The 27,760-nt window shown below is 40.8% G+C and overlaps 2 protein-coding genes across 3 annotated transcripts in view; both read right to left on the reverse strand.

Moving 5' to 3' along the window:
• Positions 1-3,964, reverse strand: part of prpf4bb (pre-mRNA processing factor 4Bb) — a 60,711-nt gene extending 56,747 nt beyond the window's left edge. For both annotated transcript variants that reach the window (XR_016149381.1, XM_039666426.2), the window contains exons 1-2: positions 3,828-3,964; positions 1,827-3,074 (exon numbers count right to left, since the gene is read on the reverse strand). Coding sequence is in view for 1 of the 2 variants with exons in the window: in XM_039666426.2 (XP_039522360.1) it covers positions 1,827-3,074; positions 3,828-3,874 (1,295 nt within the window). In the remaining variant the exon portion in view is untranslated. The remainder of the gene's footprint in view (positions 1-1,826; positions 3,075-3,827) is intronic.
• An 875-nt stretch (positions 3,965-4,839) lies between these two features.
• The window catches only part of gli3 (GLI family zinc finger 3), a 310,179-nt gene continuing 287,258 nt past the window's right edge, over positions 4,840-27,760 (reverse strand). Inside the window, exons 11-15 of the mRNA XM_039666425.2 lie at positions 13,566-13,715; positions 13,252-13,416; positions 12,519-12,812; positions 9,343-9,742; positions 4,840-8,989 (exon numbers count right to left, since the gene is read on the reverse strand). Of these exons, the coding sequence (XP_039522359.2) occupies positions 6,636-8,989; positions 9,343-9,742; positions 12,519-12,812; positions 13,252-13,416; positions 13,566-13,715 (3,363 nt within the window). The 3' untranslated portion in view covers positions 4,840-6,635. The remainder of the gene's footprint in view (positions 8,990-9,342; positions 9,743-12,518; positions 12,813-13,251; positions 13,417-13,565; positions 13,716-27,760) is intronic.

Below are 27,760 nucleotides of genomic sequence, written 5' to 3' on the forward strand. Positions count from 1 at the left end.
GACATTATTATTAGCATATTTATGGACGTGCGTGTTATCCAAGCATTAATGGCAGGGAAAGAGACAGAGTTCTCCCTCATTTCTGCTCCGAGGTCTTGATTGTGGCATTTCTTTGAGGTTTTGTCTAGTAGGCTATTCCTTGTATCTTTTATGAATTTTAAAAAAGAACTCTGCCTCGTATTATGTCCAAGCGATATACTTTTGTGTTCATTCATTTCCCCTTATTTAATCGGTTAGCCTAATTGCAAAATGAACGGTTGTTGTATTTTGTAAAATGCAAAGTTGAACACCAAAATGTTCATGAACTGTAGGTCTATGCCAAATGCTGCGCAAAAATATATAGGCTATATAGAGGCTACATATCGACGAATTTTCAGATATTTGATTGATTTTTTTTTGCCCCTTTAAACATTTAAAATATTTAACAAATTAATATGAAAAAAATATATTATATATATATATATATATTTTATGATAATAATATATTTTACTGGTTTTCTGAGGCCAAATTAGAACCTGGAAATGATATTTTACCCGCAGTGCTGAATGAGAAGAGCCATAACCACAGCCTACAGAAATGGGATTTATAGGTGATTTATAGGCTATAATAGGCTAAATGTGCCTGATAATAAAATAATGAGGCATTGATTGTTTATTAATAAACTATTGTTTTCTAAATCATTTTCGGCTAAAAACATATCCCCATCTCCGGATGCACATTTAGAGAGAAATTAATTAGCTACATAATAACATAGGCAGAAGATATTGGCTTTCGATTCGAATTTGTTCGTTTTAAATTGGACATTTAAAGATTTATTCTACAAAGGATATAACCCCTGTAGACTAAGCTTTAAATGTCCAATTTAAAACAAACAAATTCGAATGCGGTGGCTGTTTCAGTTCTCGCGCTTAAGTTCACTGATCATGAAGCACACGTGTTTGTCAAAGCACAACGTTTTCTTGTTATTGTGAGTTTACGCAAATAAATGTATTTGCGAATAATGTATTATTATTTTCTGTATGACCAGAAATGAAAGAGTATTTTAAGTTGTTTCCACTGAAAGAACTGCAGTGTAACACACACTGGATATGCATCAAAAATATTGTGTTTATTTGTGCTTTGTTCCTTTTTTGGATAAAGGAGTCTTCTACATATGCAGACTAAAAAAATGTTACAATAATGATGATTAATATTATTATTGTTATTATTATTATATGTGTTTCCAATGTGCTTATTTTCAATTGAAGTTTGAAGGGTGATGGAAATGCGGCTTTAACTGCTCCGTACTTACTGCGTTTTATTTCTATAATTAATTTCGTTTCAAATGGGGTCCAACCAGTTATTAAAGGTGTTAAAAATTAAAAGGGCCTCGGTTAACGGTTAATGAAAAACTTGAAAACGTGAAGCCCTACTTTTTATATCGCGCAAAAAAAATAAAATAAATAAATAAAAAAAAATAAAAAAAAATCGCTGCTTGAAATGGGAGAATCGCCTGTACTGGTCTGGGTGGGGTTTGGGGCAGCGCTGTGGGGCTACTGGCCCGGCAGTGGAAACGCAAGTCCGGTGCTTGAGGCCCGAGGCCAATAGCTCGGCTCGGCTCACTGTTAGCTCTGGCCCAGCCCTAGCCCGGCAGTGGAAATGCAGCTATTGTGCAGATATAATTTTGTAATATTATGTTTATTTTGTATATATCTGATTAAAATAAAATAGAATGCGTTAAATAAACGCTAACAAAGTGCTCAACGGCTATTCATTCAGCGCGCGCCGCTCACGAGTATTTTTTAGGGATAATTTCCCCATTTATAGAAGGCGTGCTGATGCTTACCTGGAAGGGGAATCTCTCCGGCGCTCATTTGAGCGGCTTCGTGCTCTTCGAGTGGCTGGCGATCTGTTCCTAGATGGTGAGTGGCTCAGTTTGGAGCTCCGGTCCACAGAACCTGAGGGGGGCTGTGGAGCGGAGTTGGACTGGCGGTCCCTGTGGCGAGGGGAGGAACTGCGTCGGCGTTGAGGGCTAAGAGCTCGGCGTAAATGAGGTGAACGATTCTCTTTCCCAGAGGAGGTGTCTTTGGATGGAGACTTTCCTGGCTTCTTTTCTCTGTCAGCCTCCGATCGACCCACCCGGGCATCTTTAGAACGAGATCGTCTATCTTGCGACCGGCTCTTGCGCCCTCGTGAGCCTGATCTCTGCCTGACTTGTTCCCGCTTATCTTCTGTACGGGGAGGAGAACGTCGATCGGAATGTCCCTTCTGGTCTGTTTTTCTCTCTGCAGAGGATCTCCTTGTAGATGGGGACTGGGACCTTCTCCCACGCTCCCTGGATTTGTCCCTGCTCCGGGAGCGTTTTTTCTCTTTGGACTTGCTATGTTCTTTAATGGTCTCTTTCGCACTTTTGGTCGTTCGTTCAATCTTAGCATCCCTACCGGCTCTCTCTCGGGAACGACTGCGTCGTTTCGTGCTTGGTTTGTTGGTGTCTGTTGAGTCCCGTCTGGATCTACCCCCCCTGCTAATCTGGTCTTTAGGTGAGCGGGTTTTGCCCCCACTACCTCTTTGCCGTTGCTCCCCATTACGTGCTCTCTGCCCCTCTCCATCCTCTTCAGAGCCAGAATTGTAACCCTGTAGAATTAGGCCCATTCCTGACTGAACTTTTCCCTCCATCAGCTGGCTGTCCAGCTCAGCTTTAATCAGTGCTCTTTGTTTCTCCAGATCTTCAAGAAGCGCCTTGTCATCCAGGGCTGCATTGCCCAGTGAAGGGGAGCCATCTTCGGCCCTCTCCTTGATGGCTCCAGAGGGCAAGGAGGACGGCTCTTCTTTGCGCCTGTGCTTCTTATGTTTGTGTCTATGTTTTCGTTTGCGTTCCTTATCTTCCTCAGACGCATGTTTGTGCTTTTTGTGCTTGCTACGGTGCTTGTGTTTCTTTTTCTTGTGTTTGCTGCCGCTGTGATGTTTAGGACCGCTTTCTTGCTTCTCTCCATTCACCTCCACGTCCTCCTCACACTCCTCTTCATCCTCTCCAGACATGTCACCATTTTCATCTTCATTCCCACTCTTCTCTGGACTCTCCAACTCCTCTGACCTTTAAATATGAACAACAAATTAAAAGGCAGAATCAGTAAATATTACATTTAAAAAGAAGCAAGGTTAATTTCTGCACGTTTTCAGGTTTCCTTGAAATAGTCGTTTTAAACAATGTCTCTTTAAATGCACTTTTTTTGTTGCGCTTATTATATTTCGGTACCAAATAACATGCTGAGTTTTTGTTATGTTTCGTCAAGGCAACATCGTGCTCTTCACAAGGACACCCATGCTGAGCATACAACTCACCACCAAATGTATAAGTTATAAATAACTTAGGTATATTAATGTGCTTAGGGATAGGGACTGATGATTAATTATACTACTTTAATGGTTTAACTGACAGGCATTTTGTAAAATCGGAGATAACTAATTAACAAACGGAGCAGGTTGATCGTATCAGACTAACTAACGTTACGGATAGGATACCTTACGAAATAAGCTAACCATAGAAATATTTAAATTCAAAGGACGTGGTAGAGCTAGGTGGTAGGATGTGGTAGGCTTTTAAAACTGAGAACTTCACATAACAAACCGAAGTAATTTTAACAAAATAATCTTGACAACTGACTGCTTGAGAGAATTTAGCACTAGCATGCTAACACTAGCCGGATATGAAAACAGATATCAAAACCCTCATAGTTCACTATGAGAAAAAAACATCACAAACAAAATCTCTCCCTTTTGCCTAAACACCCCCATATAGGCTCTAAAATGCGTTGTTTGTGGGGTTAAACTACGCACGTGCTCTTACCCGTTATTTAGCCTCTTGCTCTGTAAATCCATTTCCACATCGGCCATTTTGTTTCAACAGCGGTGCGGTCCGCTGTGTTCCTCTTCAGCAGTGCGATTTTGAGGAGGAACAGAGCGCCGAGGAGCGCTTGTGCTCCCTAGTGTCTGCATTAACAACTGCAGATAATCTATATAGATTTATAAGATGACGTATTCTTGAAAATATGGTTATATTTTATATATAGCCTATATTTACCCGTTGCTTTACTAGGCTATTTAATTTTTAAATAGTCCTGCTGTGTTACAAAAAGTACAAATATTCCATGTAGCATCAATTAATATGAGGCTACAAAATATTTTTAATTAAAAATAGTGTAAAATATTAATCTCCGGTTTATAGATTTGTTAGATCTTCTGTTTGTTCTGCCCCCTTGATGTCACAAGTGTTGCTGTTTGTCCAAAACATGCAATATACTTTTTTTTATTTATGGAGCTGTAGTGTGCCAAATTTTCCTTTGTGTGACATTGCAGGGTACAAACTGCTTGCTTAATGTGTTTTTAGGCTACTGTAACATATACCCTAGTTTTAAAAGTCACTAATGTCGTTGACACTAAATTATGTGGTGTGAAATAGCAGTTGCACTATGCAAAATAACATAGCCTAACTTTCAGAACAACATGAATTGCTTCTGCAATGTCAGTTGTACCTATCGTTTGCATTTGCAGCTTCTGATTATGAATGAAAGATGTATATAAATCTTGATTTTTCATTTAAAAAAAGCTTTCCTAAGGTCTGATCAAGAATCTTGTCAGAATGATACTTTATTGCACTGCACATGAAGAACTTATGTGAAGCATTAACTCATTGGCAGAGAAAATAATATTGCATTATGAACAGCCATGTTAAATAGCTAATTAAGCACCGTTTAGTAGCCTATCCCTCACTAATATTGTGTTTTACTGTAACTACTTTAAAACATTAATAGCAAATTGTGTCCTAGTAAAAAAATAATAATAATAAGCATAAATGCACATTTCAGAGACAAGCAAAGGCAAGCATTTATATATATTTTTTTTTTATTAAAACCATACAAACATTTGTTGTAATCTGATATAAAATGAACAATGAGACCTTGTTCTCAGTCTAACAGTGCTAGGCACCACAATTCAATTTTGATCTCTCTGTTTAATGAGAGGGCACAGGGATGCGGAGTAGGATACTTAAACTAATTCTGACCCCTGATGCCACCTAAACTCTTGACTACAGTTTACAGAATGAATATGTATTTACAAGCATGAAAAAAAAATAATTATAAAACAACAACAACAACAACAACAACAAAGCAACCAACATTGTTTATGCATGTTACATTTCTCAATGCCCAACCAACAGAATATAATTTTGAATGTTTCATGTAACATGTAAAGTCATAGGACTCTTTCCATACACATTTTATTTTTGGCAGTGATTATTTTGTATGGAAAGGCATTAATAAGGCACACACCTTAGGCTCAAACCCTTTAGTCCTTTCTTTTGGGGATGGGTCATACCACTTTTCAAAACACTGATACACAACGACAGAAAAAGTTCAAATAGCTGTACAAAAACAAACAGAACCTAATTATCAGAGTACACATTTTAAAAAGCTGTACATATGCAATTTAGAAACTGCAGGTTAGTTGTAATACTGCTGAAAAGTCTCTTAGCTCTTGTAGTGGAGGTTGATGTGTCTTGGTGTTTATAAGTCTTAATTTCGCTAATTAAATCATAAAAGGCTAGGTAAAAAACAGGTTGATCTAAACATCATACATGATATCTCACTATAGATGCACAAAGCACACAACTGAGACAAAAAACTAATAAAATTAGATCAATTTAAACATGAATTGACACCAATGCTTTCAACACCCTTTGGCCACAAATTAAAAAATCTTTGTGCAATAAGTATGTTGAGATTGACTAAATTGACCACAAAGGTTTTTCCACAATTGTCACATAATGCACTGCCTAACATCAGCACCAGTAATTTATAATATGATCAAAATGATGATATTTACAATATAAAAAAGAAGAAAAATTTACATTTATTTACAAAGATACAATTAATATAAGATACTGAGTTATCAGCTCTCAGTTAGCATTCTGCTCCACACTTATACAACAAAATGGTCCCTCTTACTTGACATGTTGGGGAAAAAAAATAGATCAAAACAACATTTGGTACTTAAGAAATCACTGAAACATCATTGATTTAAGACACTTAAAAAGACAATTAGTATAATCAAAATGACACTTGGGCTTGTTAAGAGTGATGTTTGACCCTGTCTTGACCTGTTGACAGTTAAGTCTGTCTGTATTCAACACTGTTTTTGAAGTATGCAATGCACTCTAAAATAAAAGTACACAATACACGAGTTAAGTATTTAGTGGACACTGAGTACACTTGATAAGAAAAATAGCATGCACTTGTACAAAAAAACAATAGTGTACAAAAAAAAAAAACATTTAGCAACAACAACACATAGAATATTTTTTCAATGTGATGGAAAGTGTCTCCTGTCATCATTATATGTATAAAAGGAAAAAATAATCTCTATATATGTATCTATATGGTTTTATTGGTCATTGCCTCTAGGACGATGAGACAGCTTTAACTTTAGCTTGTAAACTCTTTGTCAACATCGCCTATTAAACTATTTTAAAGAGTATAAAGTAAATACTTTTTTCTCATACCACATTTAAACATTACATGCATATGTCTGTTATACTTATCTTATCTATATCATAGTTACTTTTCTTTAGTTTCTTTTTGGAGGAGGAGTTAACAGACTACTGCATAATAGCCAGAAATTTACTCTCTTCTGCGAGGGTGGTAAGGAGGGAGCTCATATCACCTATAGCCATGTTGTTAGTGCCTGGGTGAATGCTGTGAAATGTAGCAGAAACACGAGGAGTAGTCAGTCGAGAGGAAGTCCGAGACAGACCCTGAAGAAAACTAGGACTGATTATGTCAGACACCACACTACCCTGCTCAAAGCCATCCTCAAGGATGGAACAAATATCTAAACCCATATGATCTAGGACACCTGGGCTTTCTTCTACTGTGCTGGTAACCTTATCAACGCCAGGGGACAGAAGAGCCTCAGAAGGTGTTTCTGTCTCTTCTGCCAAGGACTCCATTAGACATGACTGTGCTATGTTGTGAGAAGATGAAGTTTTGGACTCTGTTGTGTCAAAACACTCAGCAATAAACACCGGCTGTTGTTGATGAAAGGAAGAGCAAGTGCTAGTTTGATGGTGATCATCTGCCTCAAGCTTCAGCTCTGAAACCTGATTTGTAAGGGAGCAATTGGCGCCATTTCCATTTCTTAAGCTTTGCTGCAGGCATGAATGTGCATTTTGACTGTTGCTTACATGCTGAGTGGAGTAGAACCTTGGGTGATATAAGCCTCTACGGCCACTGTTGACAGGTGGGTGGGTCATAGGAGGCTGGGGCTGGTGAGTCAGTAGTGTTGCTGGGGACAAGCTGCAGTTTGCTTGTCTTTGCAACAAAAGGTTACCGCTGATTTGATGCGTTGTGTGATTTTGCTGGAGGTGAGTTTGGGATATAGTTGTCTGCTGGGCACTGCTAGGGCGGATGGGGCCCAAATAGATATGAGAGAAGTCTGGTCGACCAAAGTTATTGTGCCTTGATTCCATTTGGGATGTTGAGGAAGACTGAATCTTAATGCCTGGAATAATCTTGGACTGCTGTTGGACTGGTTTTCCAATTTGATGCTGCTGCTCTGAATGTCTGCACCTGTAGCTCATACCTGTCATGTGTTGAAGACCGTCTCTATGAAGACTCAAGTGTTGATCTATGAAATCTGTATGTAGTTGTTGCTGCACAATCATGTTTCCAAATCGACTAAAGGGGTTGCTCACAATGCCACTCTGCTCTGACCATCTTTCGCACCTCTGAGATGGCTGCCTGGGTGGAGTAAAATCAGCACTACCAGAGCTCACTTCATTCCACTGGATAGGCATTGCATCTTTATTAGTGTCTTCCTCTTCAGCCTCTTCCTGTTGCTGTTGTGGGCTGAGAAAGTTCTGGCCATCTGCAATATCCTGGTCAAAACTGGATCTATGGGGACTGGAATCACTGTTATGGTTGTGAGCCGATTCCTGATATTGAGAATGGAGATACTGTACCAAATCATCTGGTAGGATGACTTCATTGACATGTAACAAACGACCATCCTGGTCCATGGCCAATTCCTCAAGTGCTGATTGCTCCATGATGCTAGGAGGGCATGGAGAGTGTAGACTGTTCTGAAAGCTCCCGACTTGGCAGGTGTAGTTCTGCAGACTTAGACTGTGATCTTCTCCATCTGAGTAATGATTACTAGCAAGATGGGGTAATGAATTCATGTTGTTTAGACTGCTAAAACGCTGTACCTGTGGCAAGCCGAAAGCACTAGGATCACGTGGGCGCACAGGTTCACTGGCTCTTCGATCGCTATTCCCTGGACCTTCACCGGGGTACAGTCCCCTATGTTGATACACTGCTTGACTGCCTTGTAAGTTGTGCATACCATCACTACAGCGACGTGGCCTGCCTAGTGGTGGTAGTGTGAGCTGGCCTGTGTTTTGTCCATCTCCCATCAAAGTCAGACGAGTCTTTAGACTCATTTGCTCCATGTTGGGCAAGGGTGTGGGAGGAGGCCCACCTGTAGCAGCTGCATATTTGGCCTTCAGGTGATAGTGTTGAGCTGGAGTGAGGTTCAAACCACCTCTTGCTCCCATCCCAGTTCCTCCGATACCTCCACTTCCACCACCCCAGCTTCCACCGTACATCATACCAACTGAACTTCCTCCTCCACCTCCACACTGGCTGGCTTCACTGGAGCGTCGGGAGGCATCAGTGGAGATAGGGTCATACGAATCAGTGGCACTGAGATTGTGGATACGCCGATGATGGCTGTGCTCAGACTGCGAGGCCTGGCTAGATCGGCGGCTGGAGAAGCAGGGGGAGATGCCAGAGGAGCGACGGCTGCTGCTTAGGTAAGCCGAGCTGGTGTTGCTACCACTGCTGTCCCGCCTTTCATTCAGGAAACTCAAAACTGTCAGCTCTGTGTTGGACGGCTCAGGACGTGGAGACAGCTGGGGCACCCACACAGAACTACTCCTACTAAGGTATGAACCTAATGACGAGAGATAGTCTTGTTAGGAGAGGTTGGATGTTATCGTTATTATGCCAGTATAGTCATATTTAGACATAAATGGAAAAAAAGAGGGTTCACCAAAAAAGTTCACCAAAAAAGAAAACTTCTGTCATCATGTACTCACCCTCACAATATTCCAAACCTTCAAAATATATTTTTTTATGCTCCGCAGAAGAAGAACAAGTCATGAAAATGACATAAGGGTGATGACAGAAGTTTTATTTATGGAATAATAAACCCTTTAAGTTTAAAAGATTATAAGAACACCTGGTGGTCTGCACATAAATTTGTAGAGTTTGGTATGTTGACAAAGCTCTGAAAGTAAGACTTACCCTTTCCTGTGAGGGCAGGCAGGGCCTGGCCTTTAGGGGGTGGTGTTGGGGACAGATGTCCTAGCCTAGGCATAGCTCTATTCACCTGCCTTAACCTCTCCATCTTAACATTTTCCATCCAGTGTAGGGGTCGTCCTACACTTCGGCGTGTCTGCAATGCTAGTGTTGCCGTCGTGGCTGTTGCAGTGGATACTGTAGAGTCCATAATGGGGGCATCCTCCTCCTCTCCCTCTCCTTCCTCCTCTTCCTCCTGTTCTTTTTCCTGGTCCTCAAGCACTGCCACCTCCCCCAAAAGCCCAATGCTGTTTACAGCAAGCTGGACTCCACGGACGAAATGGGGGCCGCCGGTGGACTGGTCACTGCCGCATGAAGACTGACTGCCAGGGCTTGGCTGAGACGTCTAAGAGAGGAAGAAAGAAGAGGACATATTTTAAATTTTTTAAATTTATGACAAATATTTTACAATCCTGATATTTTGGCACATTTTCTACAGGTGAAAAAGAAGAATGCAATGAGGAGAATGAAATGCAATGTTGAAAAAAATTCTCGCACTCAGCCATATAAAAAGACTTATTAGAGCAGATGTCTCACCCCTGCCCCTGGAGACCACTGTCCTGCAAAGTTTATTTCCAACCTGCTTCAACACACCTGCTTGTAATTTCATGAAGACCTTAATTATCTGTTTTTTCTGGTGTGTTTGATTAGGATTGGAGCTAAATTCTCCAGGACAGTGCGTCCACTGAAGCAGGGTTGAAGACTTCTGTAAGAGTATATAGTTAATGTGAGCTATAATTTTACACGATGTCTTGATCAGTTTACATAAAACTGTATTTGAATCACTTTCATCTCTACGTCAGCATGGAATATAAAATAAAGTGAATCAAAAACGTGTGAGAATCAGGTTCCCTCATGTCACCAGCTGCCAATATCAGAATTAAATGACCAACAGCGGTGGAGTAGAGGTAAGCTTGTTTGCCCCATTTTCAGAAAACAGGGCACATGAACAATGGTCTCCCTGTAGAGCTGCTGGGTTCTAATTGACCTATGGCTAAGCCACGCCCTCAAACGCGATGAGCCAATCACAGTGCGCAGCTAACCCAATACACTCAGACATTCTCTGCTTCCACTTCCATTGAAATGCTTTGGAGTTTGTCAGTTTTCATTCGTTTTTTCTTGTTATTTTAAGTTTAAAATGGTTCCTGAGAGGCTGGGTGACCACATCTCAACCAAGATAAGTGTCTGCTCTGGATAAAGTTATGGGGTAGCTAGACCACAACACCAACTAAACGCAGAAAATTAAACAAGGATCTCTACATCTGATCTAAGTTAAGTCAGCAACGTATTTGAACGTTATCTTTAAAATCTCTAACGAAACATTAGTCTAACGTTAGACGTACTCACGTACATTAGAAAACATTAACGTTAGCTTCTAGCTGCGTTGTACATCATGTTAGCTTCATTAATGTATATCTGTAAATAACCGAGATAACAAATGTTAACAATGTTGTGCTGAATGATTCATGTAAATACTGTAGCACCAAACGGTGATGGCAACGATATGCGGGTTATCATGTTTACACTGTGACCTGCAACGTTACATCTCTGCGTGGAGCTGAAGTTTTTCATCGAACTTCTCAACAATAAAATTATTAATATAACCCTCTAATGCATAATTAAGGCCCTTTAGGTAAATTCAAGATGATGAATAATTTTTCTGTCTCCAAAAATCACCAATTGCCTCCTGTGAAATGTCTCCTACTGTGACAGCTACCATAGCGCCCGTGCCGTGTTTGTCCGAGTGAGTGGAGGGGGAGTGGCTTAGCCATAGGTCAATTGGGTTGTTTTTGTGTGTGTTGCAAATGGATAATGTCTGCTAAAGAATTGACTGTCTTGTTAGTAGTGGTGCAAGAAACCTTGTATATTTCTTTGCGATTTGCGACTGCGTTTTCTGAACCTAGTGCTGAACAAAGATCCAGAACACAATGAAAACATAAGTGCAGTCACAGCTCACTGATTTAAAACCTGAGTTCCAGAGCCAAATACATAGTTACTAGAGGTAGCTTTGTCATGCAAGCTGATATAATACTCATGTGACCATAGGCAACAATATTATGACAACAAAGGATACACCATGCTTTAAATAAAAAATAAAAATGTTTTTTTTTTTTTACATTCAGCGTTGAACTGTGTAAGAGATGAAATGATGCTGTTGACCGATGACTGAATGAATAGCCAAAACTGATATATAATAATAACCTATAATAACATCACCATTCTCACCTGATCACCCACTGTCCTTATTAAGAGAGGAAAAGTAATGCGTGTGGTAGTGGACAAAAACAGATATTCAGTTATTTATTTGCACATGCAAGGGAAAATGTAGGCTGTAAGCAGGTATTAGCTGAGCAGCTATGAAACCAGATATGGAAGGGGTAAAGACGTCAGTATTGGAGTAAACATTTGTAAGACAAAGGCCATACACACTGCAGTTAAATTTAGATCACTTCACCTTGCTTAATGCCGTTCTGTATACGCATAAGATAACTATACGCACACAGTTCCGAAATTTTGCAGGAGTGACAACTTCATCCAAAATAAAAAATAAAAAATGCAAATAGTGACAACACTTCCACGCAGTGTGTAGGTAATCGGACAATGAGTTTTTAATGACAAATTTAAATGCACATCAGAGATATTTTTTCTCTCTTCTGTATGCGCTCTGCAAGAAAATTGCACACAAAGATGTACTAGGCTTGACCCATTCATGTTACCAGATCTTGATAAACAATAGCAAACATGAATAAGCCTTTAAAAAAAAAAAAAAAGAATAAATCCAAATGCTTTATGTTGGAAATAAGGCCTCTGTTGACAGTGTTTTAGTTAAAATTTAAAAACATAACTATTCTTTGGTTACTGTAATATTACTTTGTTCAAATATAGCGGATACCAAATGTGAGACACCAAAACATTACTATGGTTCACAGGAGTGTGTTCTGTACACACAGAGAACAATAATTTAGGGGATTCACTCCTGTATTTAAATATAGGAATTCTCAAAGTATTCAAATTGGTCAAAAGGGCATAAAAGGTTAGATTTTAGTTTATTTATTTTACATTTTTGGAGATGAAACTTTAGCATAATTATAGCAAAACATTACTTTTGGAAGGAAGCTTACCATGGGCTTTTCTGTTTTGATTGACTTGACTTGTAGACATTCATCCTGTTTCGAGGTAGCATGGTTATACTCCCTTTGGTCCGTGATCGCTCCAAGAGGCAGTTGTCCTGGTGACCGGCTTTGTCCATTATCTCCAGGTTCTCGGGGCTGAGGTGGCGGTCGTGGGTATGCATCCCCACGCTGTTTCTTTGTGACGTGGGCTTCAGGACCATGTACAGTCTTAACATGTTTCCGTAAAGAGCTGGGGTCAGTGTACCGCTTAGTGCAACCAGGGATTTTACAGACATAGGGTTTCTAAGATAAGGAAAGAGAGAGTGAGAATCGGTATCATGTAGAAATTTTCAACTTAAAACAACTTAAAGTCAACATGAACAGCATAGTTACTGCCTATTCTACTTCCGAGATGTGATGTATTTTGAGTAAAAAAAAAATATTCAGTGAGAAAATTATGTAGGTTGGGACCTCATTTTATCCATCAAGAATTTATCGCATTCTGAGAACAGCTAGCTGGTCTAGATCGCTATATGAAGTGAATTTGGATGGGCTGAAAAATAATTGCATTGATGTCATAGGTGGATCAATAGGTGAATTGTTCACCATAAGAACAGGAACATAAGTTAAAAAAGTAAATGTGGTCAATTTTGATTTCATGTTGACTATAATTTATACTTGTCCAAACCTGACAGCGTTAGAAGTAGGCATTTTACTTGGTGCAACTTGTGTGTGAATTTACCTCATTGGAGTGTGTGCGATTCTGGTGTTTGGCTCGGTCGGATGCATTGGAAAACGCTTTGTTGCAACCTTCATGTTCACACACATATGGCTTCTCTCCTGTGTGTGACCGCAAATGTGTCTTCAGATTCTCTAGTCTGGAGTAAGCCTTTGAGCAGCCTTCAAACTGACAGAGAAAAGGACACATGGTTGCATTGATTTGTTCTAGACAGGCCAAGGCTTTTGCAGCAGGTAGGTTTCAGATCAAAAGCTGTTTTACCTATTGAAATGAGTGTCTAAAAACTAAAAAACAAATGTATTTAATTTAATTCTCACCGTGCATTTATGAGGCTTCTCTCCTGTATGTCTACGCATGTGCACCACCAGCATGTACTGGGCCTTAAAGGGTTTTTGCTCTCTTGAACATTCCTCCCAGCGACACACAAACTCTTTCTTTTCTCCATGGATATGATCATTATTTATGTGCTGTGAGAGGAAGAGAAAGTCAAAGCTCATGTTAATGAATAATATGATATATAGTATGAAACATTTACTACGCTATGCTATGCTCTGGTAAAAAAAAAAAAAAATTCCTTGTGTCTACTTTAACAAGAGTTGTATATTTAAAAATATGAGTTCACATCTACTGATGTTTTACATGTTAGATTGATTATACTTGTATTAATATTAGCATCTACTTTGTATGCAATGCAATGACATTGTTGTGCCACTAGAGGGCTTCAGGATCACACAATTGAGGCTTCAGTAACTGCTCATCAATTGCTTAACCACTGCAAGCACAGAGTATACTGTATACATTTTACTCAAAACAATAAATATCTATGTAATATATTCTAGAAAAGATTATGCATCATAATTAGGGGTTACATTATGGAGGATGTCTAAGATTATGGTGTCTCATTCATTCTTAAGTGGTCAACAGCAACAGTCTTTAAAGGAACTTTGAGAGAAGTTTACAGAACTATCTGGATCAAAACTGAAATGCTGAACATCAAAAGAAGCTACTCAGACCTCAATTCAGTTAAATTAAATTAAATTCAAGCAACTTTGTTAATCCCACAAGGGCCAATTAGTTTTAGAGCAGTATGTTTGCAACAATGCATAACACAATCAAACACAATATTCACAACATACTGTCAGTGAGTTATGTGCACATTTAAAAAGCCTCAAAAACCCTACCTAGAGTTTAATAGTTTGATCGCAGAAGGGATGAAAGATTTGGAGTAGCGGTTCATTAGTTTGTCTACAAATAATGAACCGCTTTGACCTCTATATTAGTTTGTCTTTTCCTTGTCTTTTGTCAAGCTTTATGTGCAATTTGTATGGAAGCCCATTTCTGCACACATAGTACTAAATACCAAAATTTTATGACATAAAAAGTCAAGAAAAGTCCAAATTATGACATAGTAAGTACAAGATTAAGTCAGAATTATGAGATAAAACTTAAATTATGACACGAGTCAAAATTTTTGTAATAACTTTGACGTCATCAAAATGTACTAAAGCGTGATTTTTTTTCACACTTGTGGCATGAATGGGCTTCTATAGAAATATATCAGTTAGTCCAGAATGCTTAATTTCAATTACTTTAATTCTTACAATCAATTTCATCAAACTTTTATTGGAAAACAATGCTATATTTGTGTTGTATGTTTGTGAAAAGCATTGATTCACAACAATGTTAAAAATCTCTTTATGTTTACTGTAATGTAGTCGTTTAGACTCTATGATTCTTTCTTTCTTTCTTTCTTTCTTTCTTTCTTTCTTTCTTTCTTTCTTTCTTTCTTTCTTTCTTTCTTTCTATCTTTCTTTCTTTCTCCAATGACCTTTCTCATGTGTAAATTTCCCCTTATCTTTCAATCTCTCTCCCTCTCTCTCTGTCTGTTCAGTATGCTCAGTCTGTTGTGAGTGATCATGGTTTGTGAGTCTCAGTGTCCGATTAAAATGGGATTTCAAATAAACCCCTGTCACCTCCCATCACTATAGGCCTATGGCCTATAGTTGACAAGTGCTGACAGTTGTGCTGCTGTGGCAACTTTTGAATCTGAGGGTTTGGATGTGGAGGATGTGTTTGGGGGTGAAAGATATTGAAAGTTTAGTGAAACCATTCCTAATGCCAGAGTTTTCCAACTGGAGCCCATCATCTTCATTCGCCCCTCTTGTTGATACTGTCACCCCTGTCTTAACCAAACCAATTACTTCCTCTCACTCGCTGTCATTTGCCCCTTCTCTCTCCTACAAGCCATCAAATCCCTGTTGCGTTTCTTCTATCTTTCTCTCAACATGCTGCCTCCACCTCATTTTCTCCACGTAACCCCTTTTTATTTGTCTGCCCATCTCTGTCATACACACACGTGCAGCAAGGGAGTTGTGAAGGGCTGGAGGTTTCAGAGGAAAACACACACTTTCACGTAAACCTCTGAGCGAATGAGGTCAACATCTGGCATCCACACAAAGACAACAGTGTGCAGCACTTATGAGTGCTTTTCCTGTCCCGAAGCCATTTGATTTAAAAGGAACAGACACAATATCCTGAACATAAGCGAGTGGGATTAACGCATTCCGAAGCAACTGAGCATCTCCCCAAGAGATAAAAACGATCTCGTATGGAATACAGAGAAGTATATTCAGGAGAAAGACAGACAAACAGACAAGCCGAGAGAGAAAGACAAAACAGGAAAAGAAAGACAGCCTGAGTTGACTTTCCTTACATACAGAGTAGAGGGGACAGACCAGACTGACAGCTGGAAGTCCAAGAAAAGGCAGAGTGAAACGGCTTCTAAAAAAGAGTGAGAGGTGGCAGCAGAGACACCGAGCAGAGCTCATCCTTTATTCCTCTTCATGACACAAAGGCGGCCTGCATCACAGTCCTCCCCGTCACCTCGCCGCAGTTACAGCCAAACTTTCACAGAGTTTGGTTGAGAAACATGCACATTTGTGTGTGAGCTGAGTGAGTGTGTGAGTGCACACTCAATTTTTGCACTTCTACATCACTAGACGTCAAAGTCGGACTGTCATTCAGATTTTTCTTTTCGACAAAAAAGTTGGCCTTCAATACCCTGTCTGGGTTGAGTTTATGTCAACTGATCACCATGAGAATGCCGGACCTTAATTGGGAATAGCTGTGTAACAAATTTCCATTCGTTCTATCATCTTCCACAAAACGCTGTGTATGGAACTGCTTTCTCAAGCCCAAAGTATTTACTTTTGACACAAACTCTTAGAGTGTAATCAAAACAATCATCTTTTAAAGTCATTTGATAGTGTGCTTGAACACAGGAAGTCAACACATGCACACTAAAAAGTGTCATTTTTGCCTTAAATTTTGTCCAGTGTCTGTGCTAATTATGAGCAATAAAATGTCTCTGTAAAAGAGGTGGACAGTAATGAAGTACATTTACTTAAGTACTGTCCTTTAGTATACTTTTTCACTTTTTCTGCACTTTACTTGAGTATAATTTTTTTGGGAAACTTGTTACTTTAACTACATTTGACAAATATCATACTTTTTACTCCACTACATTTCTGTTAAGGTCCTTCAGTAGAAAGTAATGTTAGTCAGGGCATGATTTATTTATTTTTTCATCTCTAAAAGGATTTTTGTGGGTGACAGACATCCTATCAGTAATCCCTCTTGTAGGGTCACATGTTGTGAAGTTCGGCAATTAGTCTGATTTCTCTCTACTCGTGATCTGTGATAGACAGTATTGTCACAACTAATGGTTTGAAAGTTTTATTTTCATGGCAAATAAGTATTTCTGTTTTGCTCTTTGTTAAAGCAGTATTTCTGTTGGTCTTATACAGCTTTAATTTACAGACCACTTGATTCAAAGTCTTTGTTTCCACAGTAGTTTCAATTGTGATATTTTTAGGTCAAACCTAAAAAATAAAATCCGATATAAATACTGTTTGTTTTCTCACACAAACCGCTCGTTTCGTGTCTTAGGCCATCAATGTGTAAATCATGTTTAATTTGGACTTCTCTGTGCATGCTCTTTGAGGTGGTGACCATAGACCTGCGTTATATGACTGACAGACAAGAATGGTTTGACCTAAAAATATCACAATTGAAACTACTGCGAAACCAAAGACACCTACATCTTGGATGCCCTTGAGGTAAGCTAAAACATATCAAAAATTAAGTTCAAAGTAACCTAACTCTTTAAATTAATAAAAAAGACGATTATGGCTGTCTTTTTCATCAACTCAATTGTTTCATTTCTATAGACGCTTTCAGCAGTGACAACATAAACAAACGGTACTGCGCATGTGCATTAATCTGGCCCAAACTTAACTTCCGGCAGACTTGCGGAGACAATCCATAACAAGTAAATAACCTAGTAACTGGTATTTCTTGCCAGTCAAAGAAAATAAATGTTACCTGGCCAAACTCACTGAAATGTGACTACCAGACCCGTTGAACAAAAATTGGAGACAAGATGTTTTTCTACCGACGTGTCTGATTTACCGCAGTGTTAAAAAAACTGGCGAGCGCGACGGCGGGGTTTGATAAGGTTAATAACATAGAGCTAGGCTTCTTACATGCTTGCTAACCTTTTTTTAAGGTGGGTCTCCACATTGACCACATGTTGGATGGATCTGTGCAGCGCTGTTTACGATACTAACCATTCAATACACAGACTGGTCCGCTGTCAATGTGTTTGCGAGAGAGAGAGAGAGAGCGTGCGAATATGCGCTGCACCTGCAGTCAACAACTTTTCCCATCTTAAATTGTTAAAAACATGGAAATCAATATGTGGCGGCCAGCGCTGATAATGTGGTGGGCTGCCACTAATAAATGTATGGGAAACACTGTACCGTTTATCACTCAGATAAACATAGGCTATTTTAATACGGCCGTCTCCCTCATAGAAAACCTTGACATTTTTGTTTTTAAAAATTGCGTTTGCTCCCTACTAGGTCAGGTTGCACCCCACAGCTCAACAACCTGCTCATCATCACCTTAACTTTCACTTCATTTGTAGTGAATGCCATATTATCCAGTAAACACTAATAAACGAACAGAACGGAAGTTAACTTTGGGCCAGCTCATCACCATGGCAACGCGTCTGATGAAAGCGTCTATAGGTTTTGTAACATTCTTAATTCCACAGATGCTAATTACTAGTAGGTGAATTCACTAGGTTGCTTCAGAGGCGTAAGGTGCAGTAACAACGCAACAATAATAAAATAATGCATGGACATTTACTTTTTACTTTTGATACTCAAGTACTTTTACTTAAGAAAAAATCGGTCTTTACAACTTGTAATGGAGTAAAATTTGACCAGTAGTCAAAAGTACTTTCACTCAAGTAAGGAAGTTGAGCATTTTGTCCACCTCTGCTTTGTATCATTTAAATGAGTTTCATGTACAGTATTTTTAAATCCCCTAACACAATTGCTCATCGACGGGGTGTTTATTGTTGTTAAGGTCCAGCATCCCCGCCCAGTGTTGCTACCTTGTGGTCAAACTAATTTCAGTCAGGACCACTCTGTTTGATTAAGATTATTGTAGCGGCTCTGGATGTTAATTGGCGGTAGGTCTCGTTCTGAAGAGTTCAGCTTCTGAGTTGTTTACAAGCAAACCTTACTGAGGTTTTAACTGTATACCAAGTTAATTATTAACTGTTGGCTTTAGCCCTTTTTTAAACAGACAAATATTTTTGTCTCTATTATCCGATTTCCTTGGCCTGATTTACTTGACCAATGTTCTTTTTTGGGGGTATACTGTATGGCTTTTTGAAACAACTGAAGTAATTGAGGTGAAGTGATTTAGAAACACATTAGAACATTTGCCAGTCAATCAGAATCAAGAATGTAACAATGTGGCCATATAATATGATTAAATCACAACAGTCCGCAGTTGCCCTCTTAGCTTTTAAAGGGTGAGAATCAAAATTTACAACTCGATCAACTACTAATGTCTTCAGCCCACTGTCCATTAGTAGACTTAGTTTGTTAATGTAATCAGTAATGTAATTTCCTAAAACAAGAGTGACAAGATCTATAAGCTTATAGGAAACTTTACATTTATTTGTATATTTGAGGGAAAATATGAGAAAAATATGCTGGGAGTCTTTTTTTCTTTTTTAGATGAAAGTCTTCAGATCTTTGAAAGACGTATGGAAGATTTCTGCTAAATTTGTAGAAATCACAGATTCCAAAAAAAAAATTTTGCATTCTAATTTTTTTTCTATTCTAAGCATAGCTAAAAATCCTTAACATCAGAAGATTCCCTCGGATTAATGAATATTTGTTGATTTATTTTCCGACGACTCAATTTAAAACTATTCTTTTCATTCATTCATCCTCCCTTTTATTCCTCATCTAAGTGGGATTCCCTGTGGCATGTGATCTGTCTGCCGGCCCTGTCGCTCGATAACACGGAGAAAGAGCGGTGGAGAGAGATTGCAACACATCCCTGAATGCTGGTACACTCGCTTGTACAAATGAGCTTAATGCTGTCGTGCGTGATGCATGACCTGGCCACGCTGATAAAAGGATGGAAGAGGAAGCGAGGGAAGTGTTTTGGGGGGTGACACTAATGCCCTAATGGCCTGATGTAATGGCAATGGTTATTGAGCGGATGATGGCGTTGTTGTAAGTGAACGCGGCTCGAGCCAAGGGAAATAGACTAACAGGTGCTGATGCTACATGTGCAGCTTTGAGGAGAGATCTATTCATCTTCAGCCTGCCATAGTACAGGACAACAGCAACCACTGGGACTCCCAGACTCAGAGGAAGGAACAAGATGCTTACATTTATTTGTTTGCTGCATGCAAATACAAACAAATGCACCCTTGGGCATAGCTCCATATATATATATATATATATATATATATATATATATATAGCTTTCTTACATTACAATAGAGCAAAATGGCCTGTGTGAATTTGAATATTTTCAGATTACTGTTTTCCATCATAGTGCACACGTGCATTAGGGATGTGTATAGGCAAGAATCTGGTGATACAATCCACATCGCAGTTTACAATACAATATATTACAATCCAATTATTCTTTTATGGAAGGGATCAAATTTTAGGAAAACTGTCATAAAGAATACATATGCATAAAACCAGAGCAAAAATGTTTATTTTATTTCATCAGAACAGTAGGATCTACATTTGCATTTATCAGTCCCTGTAACATCCAACATCATAGCACTCACTTTTGTGCAATCTAAGTAAAGGAAATGTTAGCCTGAATTTACCCCTTATATATATCCAACTTTAAAGATTCAAAGTGGTTTTATTTTCACAAGTAGTTATCAGTAGAAAGTTGACTGTAAAGCCAACAACATAACACCATTTAGTGAAACTGAAGAATGAACTGGTGTGACGTCATGTCGAAATAACTGCTTTATAATAGCGAGTTGTAACTCTAATTGAAAGTGACACTGACACTTTTTTTCATGATTTTACTGTAAAGCTGCTTGCTTTAATGCCATATTGTGTAAAGAGCTATATAATAAACATAAATTGACCTGAGTGTCGAATTGCAGAGCTTGTGGAAACATATCCAAATTGCTATGATCAGATGCTTTCTTAACTGCTATTTCTTAACCACTGCCATTTTTGTTGTGTTATTCAGAGAGATTTACATATTCAGCTAAATGTTGCCCCAGCAGAGTGGATGGCACCGAGATTTAAGTGTGCTCTTATTTGATGTGTTCCCTGAGTTTTTGGTTTTGGCATGGCTTATTTTGCAAACAGTATGACTTTTGTCAATCGCATTAGTGCCAGAAGCCAAAATAAGTCCACACTTCTTCAGCTCTGTACACCGCGGTGGGAGCTGGTATAATTCTTTCTTCTTCCATTGATGGTAACCATAGATATGTGCATAGATGCCACATTTGATCACTCCAGACAGGCTGATACGCCATCTTGGAATGGTTAACATGACACTGTTCATCACTCACACTAACAAATCAATAAATTGTCATAAAAAATGCCACAGCATTGTGCTGTAAAATCCACAGAGTAATACATTCCAGATGAAATGGGATAACCTTTCAGAGGTGAGAATATGCTGGTTTGTAATTTCATGTATGACTCAATATGCAATGTCCATATGTAGAATTATCACATTAATGATAAACAACATGCGGTAAAATCACCTGCTAATGTCTCTATGTCTAAATGTCTGCTTCTGCTAATGTGTATAATGTCTCATATTAATACATGTGAATAACTAGGACACAGATACACAGTCAAATTGCTCTTGAGCATTCCAATATGGCAGTATATGCTTACGAATACAGCCCATAGAAACTGAGACTATGAGGTTTCTATGTATATATATATATATATATATATATATATATATATATATATGAGCTGGATTTGCCAATGCTAACTTAAGCATACAAAGTAGTGTTCAAAGGGATTTACTTAAAAACATAGGGAACGGAGACGTTCCGTCGGATGACAACGAATGGGGTTTCGCTTAGAAAGCCTATCGACTTCGAGTATTACAAAACGAGCCAATGGCAAAGAAATTTTATGGGTCCGCGGATTGTGCATAGCGTATCTCCGACTTACCTTATGGGTATAAAAAGGAGGAGGCCAAAACACGCAGGTATGTTTCTTCGACTGTTCCAGCGGTACAGCGGAAGGTGGCAGGGAGCCAGAATGTCCTCGTTCCCTACTCAGGGAACGAGGGTTACATACCGAGACGTTCCCTTTTGTTGTCACGTTCCCTTTCGTTGTCATGTTCCCTTTCATTGTCACTTTCGTTGTAACCGAGACGTTCCCTTTCGTTGTCACTCTGAGTTCCGTTGGACTCCAGTCTAATCACGACACCTTCACAGCTGTCTTCCAGTGCCCTGCGTAAATCTGAGATCCCTGATGTGAGACTGGCACAGACGAAGGACTCCTATTTAGCACAGGAATACCAAGGTACACTGGGGAGCATATCCCATAGTTTAGAGGAAATATACAATTACTGCAAACCCAGAAGTTAAGAAGGACTTAAGAATACACATATGACCCGAAGGAAGCATATGGAGAAACACTAGGATGTTCAGCCGCAGGTGGAATATTTCAACCCCAGGGGTGGCAAGGTGGCTTGCCAAAGGAAAGACACATGCTCAGAGAGACTTACAGTGGAAATAAACATGTGGGGGGTCGCTCAGGGGACCATGCACATGGGAGGCACCTAGCCAACGCGCAGGCAGTGGCATCGGCGTCACCAGTTCTGGAGAAACTCAGGGCTTATAAGGCTCACCTGAGGAGAATAATCGCACGTATCCAGTCCGTGGAGTGGAATAGCGAGCAAGCGAAGACACCTGAGTGGATCCTAGTACCGACTGGTTGAAGCGAGTACATGGCGGACACAGGCTCCACTCGGAGATTGTAGAATCTGGTGAATGTGTAGGGTGTCACCCTGCAGCTCTGCAGATGTTTGTTACGAGGCGTCATGCACTAGAGTCCAAGAGGATGCCAAAATCTTGCTACTGGTATGCCAAAGCAAAGGCGTCCACTATCCAGTGGGACAGCCTTGCTTGGAGGGAGCCTTTCCCTTCAGCTTCCCACCATAACAGACAAAGAGCTGGTCTGAGGTCCTGACACGGCGCTCTGTCTATGTAGGCACGAAGAGCGCGTACTGGACGGACCAGTGCCAAGGCTGGGTCTGCCTCCTCTGGGGGTAGCGCTTGCAGGTTCACCACCTGGTCCCAGAAAGGAAGTCGTAGGAACCTTGGGCACATAACCAGGCCGGGGTCTCAGGATCACATGAGAGTAGGCCGGCCCGAATTCCAGGCACACTTAGTCAACGGACAATGCGTGCAGGTTCCCTACCCTCTTGATGGAGGCCAATGCAACCAGGAGCGCTGTCTTCTTGACAGGGACTTAAGCTCCACTGATTGGAAAGGCACAAAGGAAGCACTCTGCAGGGCAGTCAGAACCACTGAGAGGTCTCAAGAGGGCACAAGGGTAGGGCGAGGAGGATTCAGTCTCCTTGCTCCCCTCAGGAACCTGATGAACAGTTCGTGCTTCCCCACCGACTTACCTTCGATTGGATCATGGTGTGCGGCAATAGCGGCAACATAAACCTTCAGGGTGGAGGGAGACAGCATTCGCTCCAACCCATCTTGAGGGAAGGAAAGCACGATGCTGATCATCTCCGGGGGTCTTCTCGATGAGAAGAGCACCAATTGACGAAGAGATTCCACTTCAATGCATAAATGTGTCTAATGGACGATGCTCTAGCGGAAGTGATGGTAACCAGGCTTTCAACGCCAGTGCATCTGTGCTGAGCGTGCCCTCAGACTAGGAGTAAAACCGGTCGCAGTGGGACGAGTTGTGGGAGGCAAATAGATCTGTGCGTCCCCGAACTGATCCTAAATCAGCAGAACCGACTGGGGATGGATTCGTCATTCTCCAGGAAGAGGCTGAAGCCGTGAGAGCTCGTCAGCTGCACAGTTCAGGACTCCCAGAACATAAATGGCTCGAAGCGACCTCAGATGCTTCTGACTCCATAAGAGGTGGCGGGCGAGTTGCGACATACGGTGGAAGCGTAGACCACCTTGTCGGAGATGTACGCTACTGTTGCGGTATTGTCTGATCGGACTAGTATGTGCTGGTTCTTGAGAAGCGCATGGAAGCAGTGCAGAGGGAGACATACTGCCAGCAACTCAATGCAATTGACATGCCGAGATAGACCAGGATGCGAACCACATGTTCCCATGGAGGAACAAGGGCTGCCTTGACAACCCTCATGAAGGAGCAAGGCGACAGGGCTAGCCCGAATGGGAGAACAGCGTACTGATATGAGTGCCCCGACAGCAAACCGTCGGTACGGTCTGAGTTGAGAGAACGGACATGACAGTAGGTGTCCTTCAAGTAAATCGCCACAAACCAATCCTCTGGCCAGACACATTTGAAAATACGTTTGGCCAGGAGTATCTTGAACAGCAGCTGGAGGGACAGTCTGGATCGTACCCCTCGCCAGTAGGGTAGCAATCTCTGCTCTCATGATAGGGGCATAGCCACTGACCATAGCGGAGCAGACTCCCCAGAAGCAGGGAGGAGACTGTGCAAAGTGAATCGCAAGCCATGCCTAATGGCTCGTGTGACCCAGCGGGACAGGTTGGGAAGCTTAGAGAGGCTCCCAAAGACTGTGTCAGCAGGGCCACATGAGCCACAGATGTCCTCTCGGTTGTGCAGAGAAGCGGCATGACCGGCCTGGATGTGGACGGCATAGCACGGCCCGGACCCTGACAGAGGAGGCCAGAGAAGGACTAGCATTCCACAAGGTCTAGCTCGTAAGCGGCGTGCACTGTCATCCGCACCCTCTGGGTGCTCAGAGATGGGATGCAGCTCTTTGGAGAAAAGGCCCTGCAACCACTCCCCAAAAGAACTGCAACCCACATCTGAGCGCTGCATAGCCTGGTGTTCAGCGGGGCTGGTACGGGCAGGGGCGCCTTCCTGTGACCAATCGGCTGAAGAAGCCTGAGATATGGGGGACTTGAGGAAAAAGGTTCACTCAGCCTCAGTTCACTAAACCAGAGATGTCTGACCACGCATGTGGACATCACCTGACTCACCTGCGGTCACCTTCGTCGCTTGTAGTGCAAGGTCGGTCATGGCAGGCAGCTCAAGGGTGAGCCCTGAATCAGGCCTACCCTTGTGCATGTCATTGAACACCCAGAAGGGTGGCAATAACACGCAGTGAGGTGGCAGCCTGCCCCACAGTTCTATAGGTCCCTGCTACTGGATTAGACAAGATCCTACAGGCATTGGAGGGGTGCTTAGGGTCGCCACGCCAGGTGGAGGTGCTGTGGGGACACATAAGTGTTGCCACAGAACACTCCACAGGGGGGAACCCCAGTGTACCCTAGGCCACGGCCTCTACGAGGGCAGAGAAGGCGGAAGAGGCCGCTGAGCAGTCGCGAAATTTCAAAGGAGACTTCCACGATCTCATGACCTCTTAATGCACTTCCAGATAGAAAGGATTTGGGTTCGCCACCCCCAAAAACCAATCATCAGCCTTAAGTGCACGGGACATGGCAGAAGATTCCACACAAGCCCGATACTCTCGGCAGCTTGGGAAAGCATAGCTGTAAACTCTGGATCAAACTCGTTATGCTAGCACATCTGAGGACAGCAACACAGACGAGCCATCATCTCTAGAGGACTCCAGCTCACCTTGTGATGCGGTGATATACATGATTTCATCAGCCAGGAGACCGAATGAGACAGCGAGACTGGGGTGGGGATGATGGGACTCTCACTCTATTGAGCTCATCGAGTCTTGACCAGCGATGTCTGAGTGCAATCGAAGCCCAAACACTTGAAAACAGCACTCGTGCCCATCAGCTGAATCTATCAGAATACCCCACTCAGAAATACAAGGGCGGATCGTCTTTAGAAAGACGCATGTTTAAAAAGACGTGCCGCGTGCACAATCTTTTTGTGAGAAAAAAGCTTGCAGCAGTGTCTGAAGCGCCCAGGGAGAAACACACACGCTGTTCAGTTCAGCAGGTAATATGAAACTCGCTGGAACTCGCCATCACACCAACACTGACTGGAAGCTGCTCATCTAGAAGATTCTCAAAGACAGTCAGAGAATAGGCTGCAGGAGTGAAGAAAACTCTTGGCTCCGAAGCGAAAACATACCTGCATGTTGCGGCCTCCTCCTTTTTATACCCACAAGTTAAGGCGGACATACGCTACGCAAAATCCGCAGACCCATGGCATTTCTTTGCCATTGGTTCATTTTGTAATACTCGAAGTTGATAGGCTTTCTAAGCAAAACCCCATTCATTGTTATCCGACGGAACTCGGAGTGACAACGAAAGGGAACTACTGTACATTACTCTTTCCCCGCCATTGACAGAATTTTACGGCTATCCATGTTTTCACTGTTATATGGTAAGGACGCTTTTACATATCTTCTAGTACAGAATCTCTGGTTCAAAACACAGGTGAAGAAGAAGAAAAAAACAAATGGTAGTAGATTGCTTATGAAAATGTAAAATAAATGGGTAAATTAAACCGCATATAAATCAGATGTGCCCAATGTTACCGAATCAAAACCATAAAGAAGAAATGACTGTGAAGCTTTGGGGATGTTGACGGACACAATACTCCATCTATGCTTACTTTTGATTATCTGTTTATCCGATCTGGCACTTTTCCTTCTTTTTTCATTGGGCTTTAGCAACTGACATGAAAAAATAGAGCATGATTTATTAGTATGTACTGTATGTGATAACGCTAAATGCTGTTACGGATTCCGGAGCTTTGTGAAATTGCTGTGTAAACAGGCATGTAACAGGCGTGTAAACATTTGTATGTGTGGCTGCATTTTAGGCCACGGCCTATAAAAAGTAACTAGATAAGAATATAATACAGATGAATTTAAGAGAACTGACAATTAGGGTATATGCATGTTAGGGTTGTAAAAAAATATTGATAAACAATTCTCAAAAACACTTTATCAATATTTAACACATTTTTGTCTTTGACAAAAAAGTGATTTTCTCAGCTTTTTGTTTAAAATGTTTTATTTTTTTTTTATTTTATTTTTTTTTAGAAAATTACCCACATTGAAGTGTTGATTAAAAAAGGATACATGAAGCTAGAATAAAATGTTTTTAAAATGGAAAGAGGTAAAGAACAGTTAAAGGTGTATTTCAAGTATAACATTCAAAGTAACATTTATACCTAAAAAGAACAAAGCTTACAAGTATACTTTCAGTATAAAACTACTAAATTAGAACTAAACTTTCACCAACCAAAAAAATGGATCTAAACAGATAATTAAATATCGATACAGTGTTTTTGAGAATTGTTTATCAATATTTTTTTTACAACCCTAACGCGCATTACTGCCCTAATTTGCAGCTCTCTTAAATTCATCTGTATTATATTCTTATCTAGTTACTTTTTCTAGGCCGTGGCCTAAAATGCAGCCACGCACAAAACGTGCCTGTTTACACGGCAATCTCACAAAGCTCCGGAATCCGCAGCAGCATTTACCGTTATCAAATACATACTAATAAATCATGCTCTCTTTTTTCAGGTCAGTTGCTAAAGCAGAATGAAAAAAGGAGGAAAAGCTGACAAGAGGCATAAAAAGATGGAGTGCAATAGTAATGTGTGCGAGGGGAGTCAATTGGCATGTGTAATTCAGCGCAGCTTTTCATCTCTGCAAAAGATACTCCAAACAGATAAGGTATCTAATCCTCTGCCTGATCAAAAAAAATCTACATTTTGCCAATTAAAGGGTCCTTGCCAGCAGCCAGATAGGGGTCCGCCTTCCCACTCAGCCCAAGTTTATCTCCCCCAGCACAGGGAGGAGCACAGAGCAGCTTAAAAGTGCTATTCTTACCATATACACACAAGGACATAGACCACCCCACAGCGCCACCATCAGTCAAAACCACCTTGAGGGTGGAGGGAGAGATGGAGAGAGAAAGAGGATCTAAAATTAACTAGTAAAACAGCCAAATGAGAGTACAAATGGACTTAAGACTGAGTGTAAAATGGTTAAATATTACACT

Source organism: Pimephales promelas, chromosome 22, assembly GCF_988280905.1.
Source record: "Pimephales promelas chromosome 22, fPimPro1.hap1.1, whole genome shotgun sequence".
Lineage (NCBI taxonomy): Eukaryota > Metazoa > Chordata > Actinopteri > Cypriniformes > Leuciscidae > Pimephales > Pimephales promelas.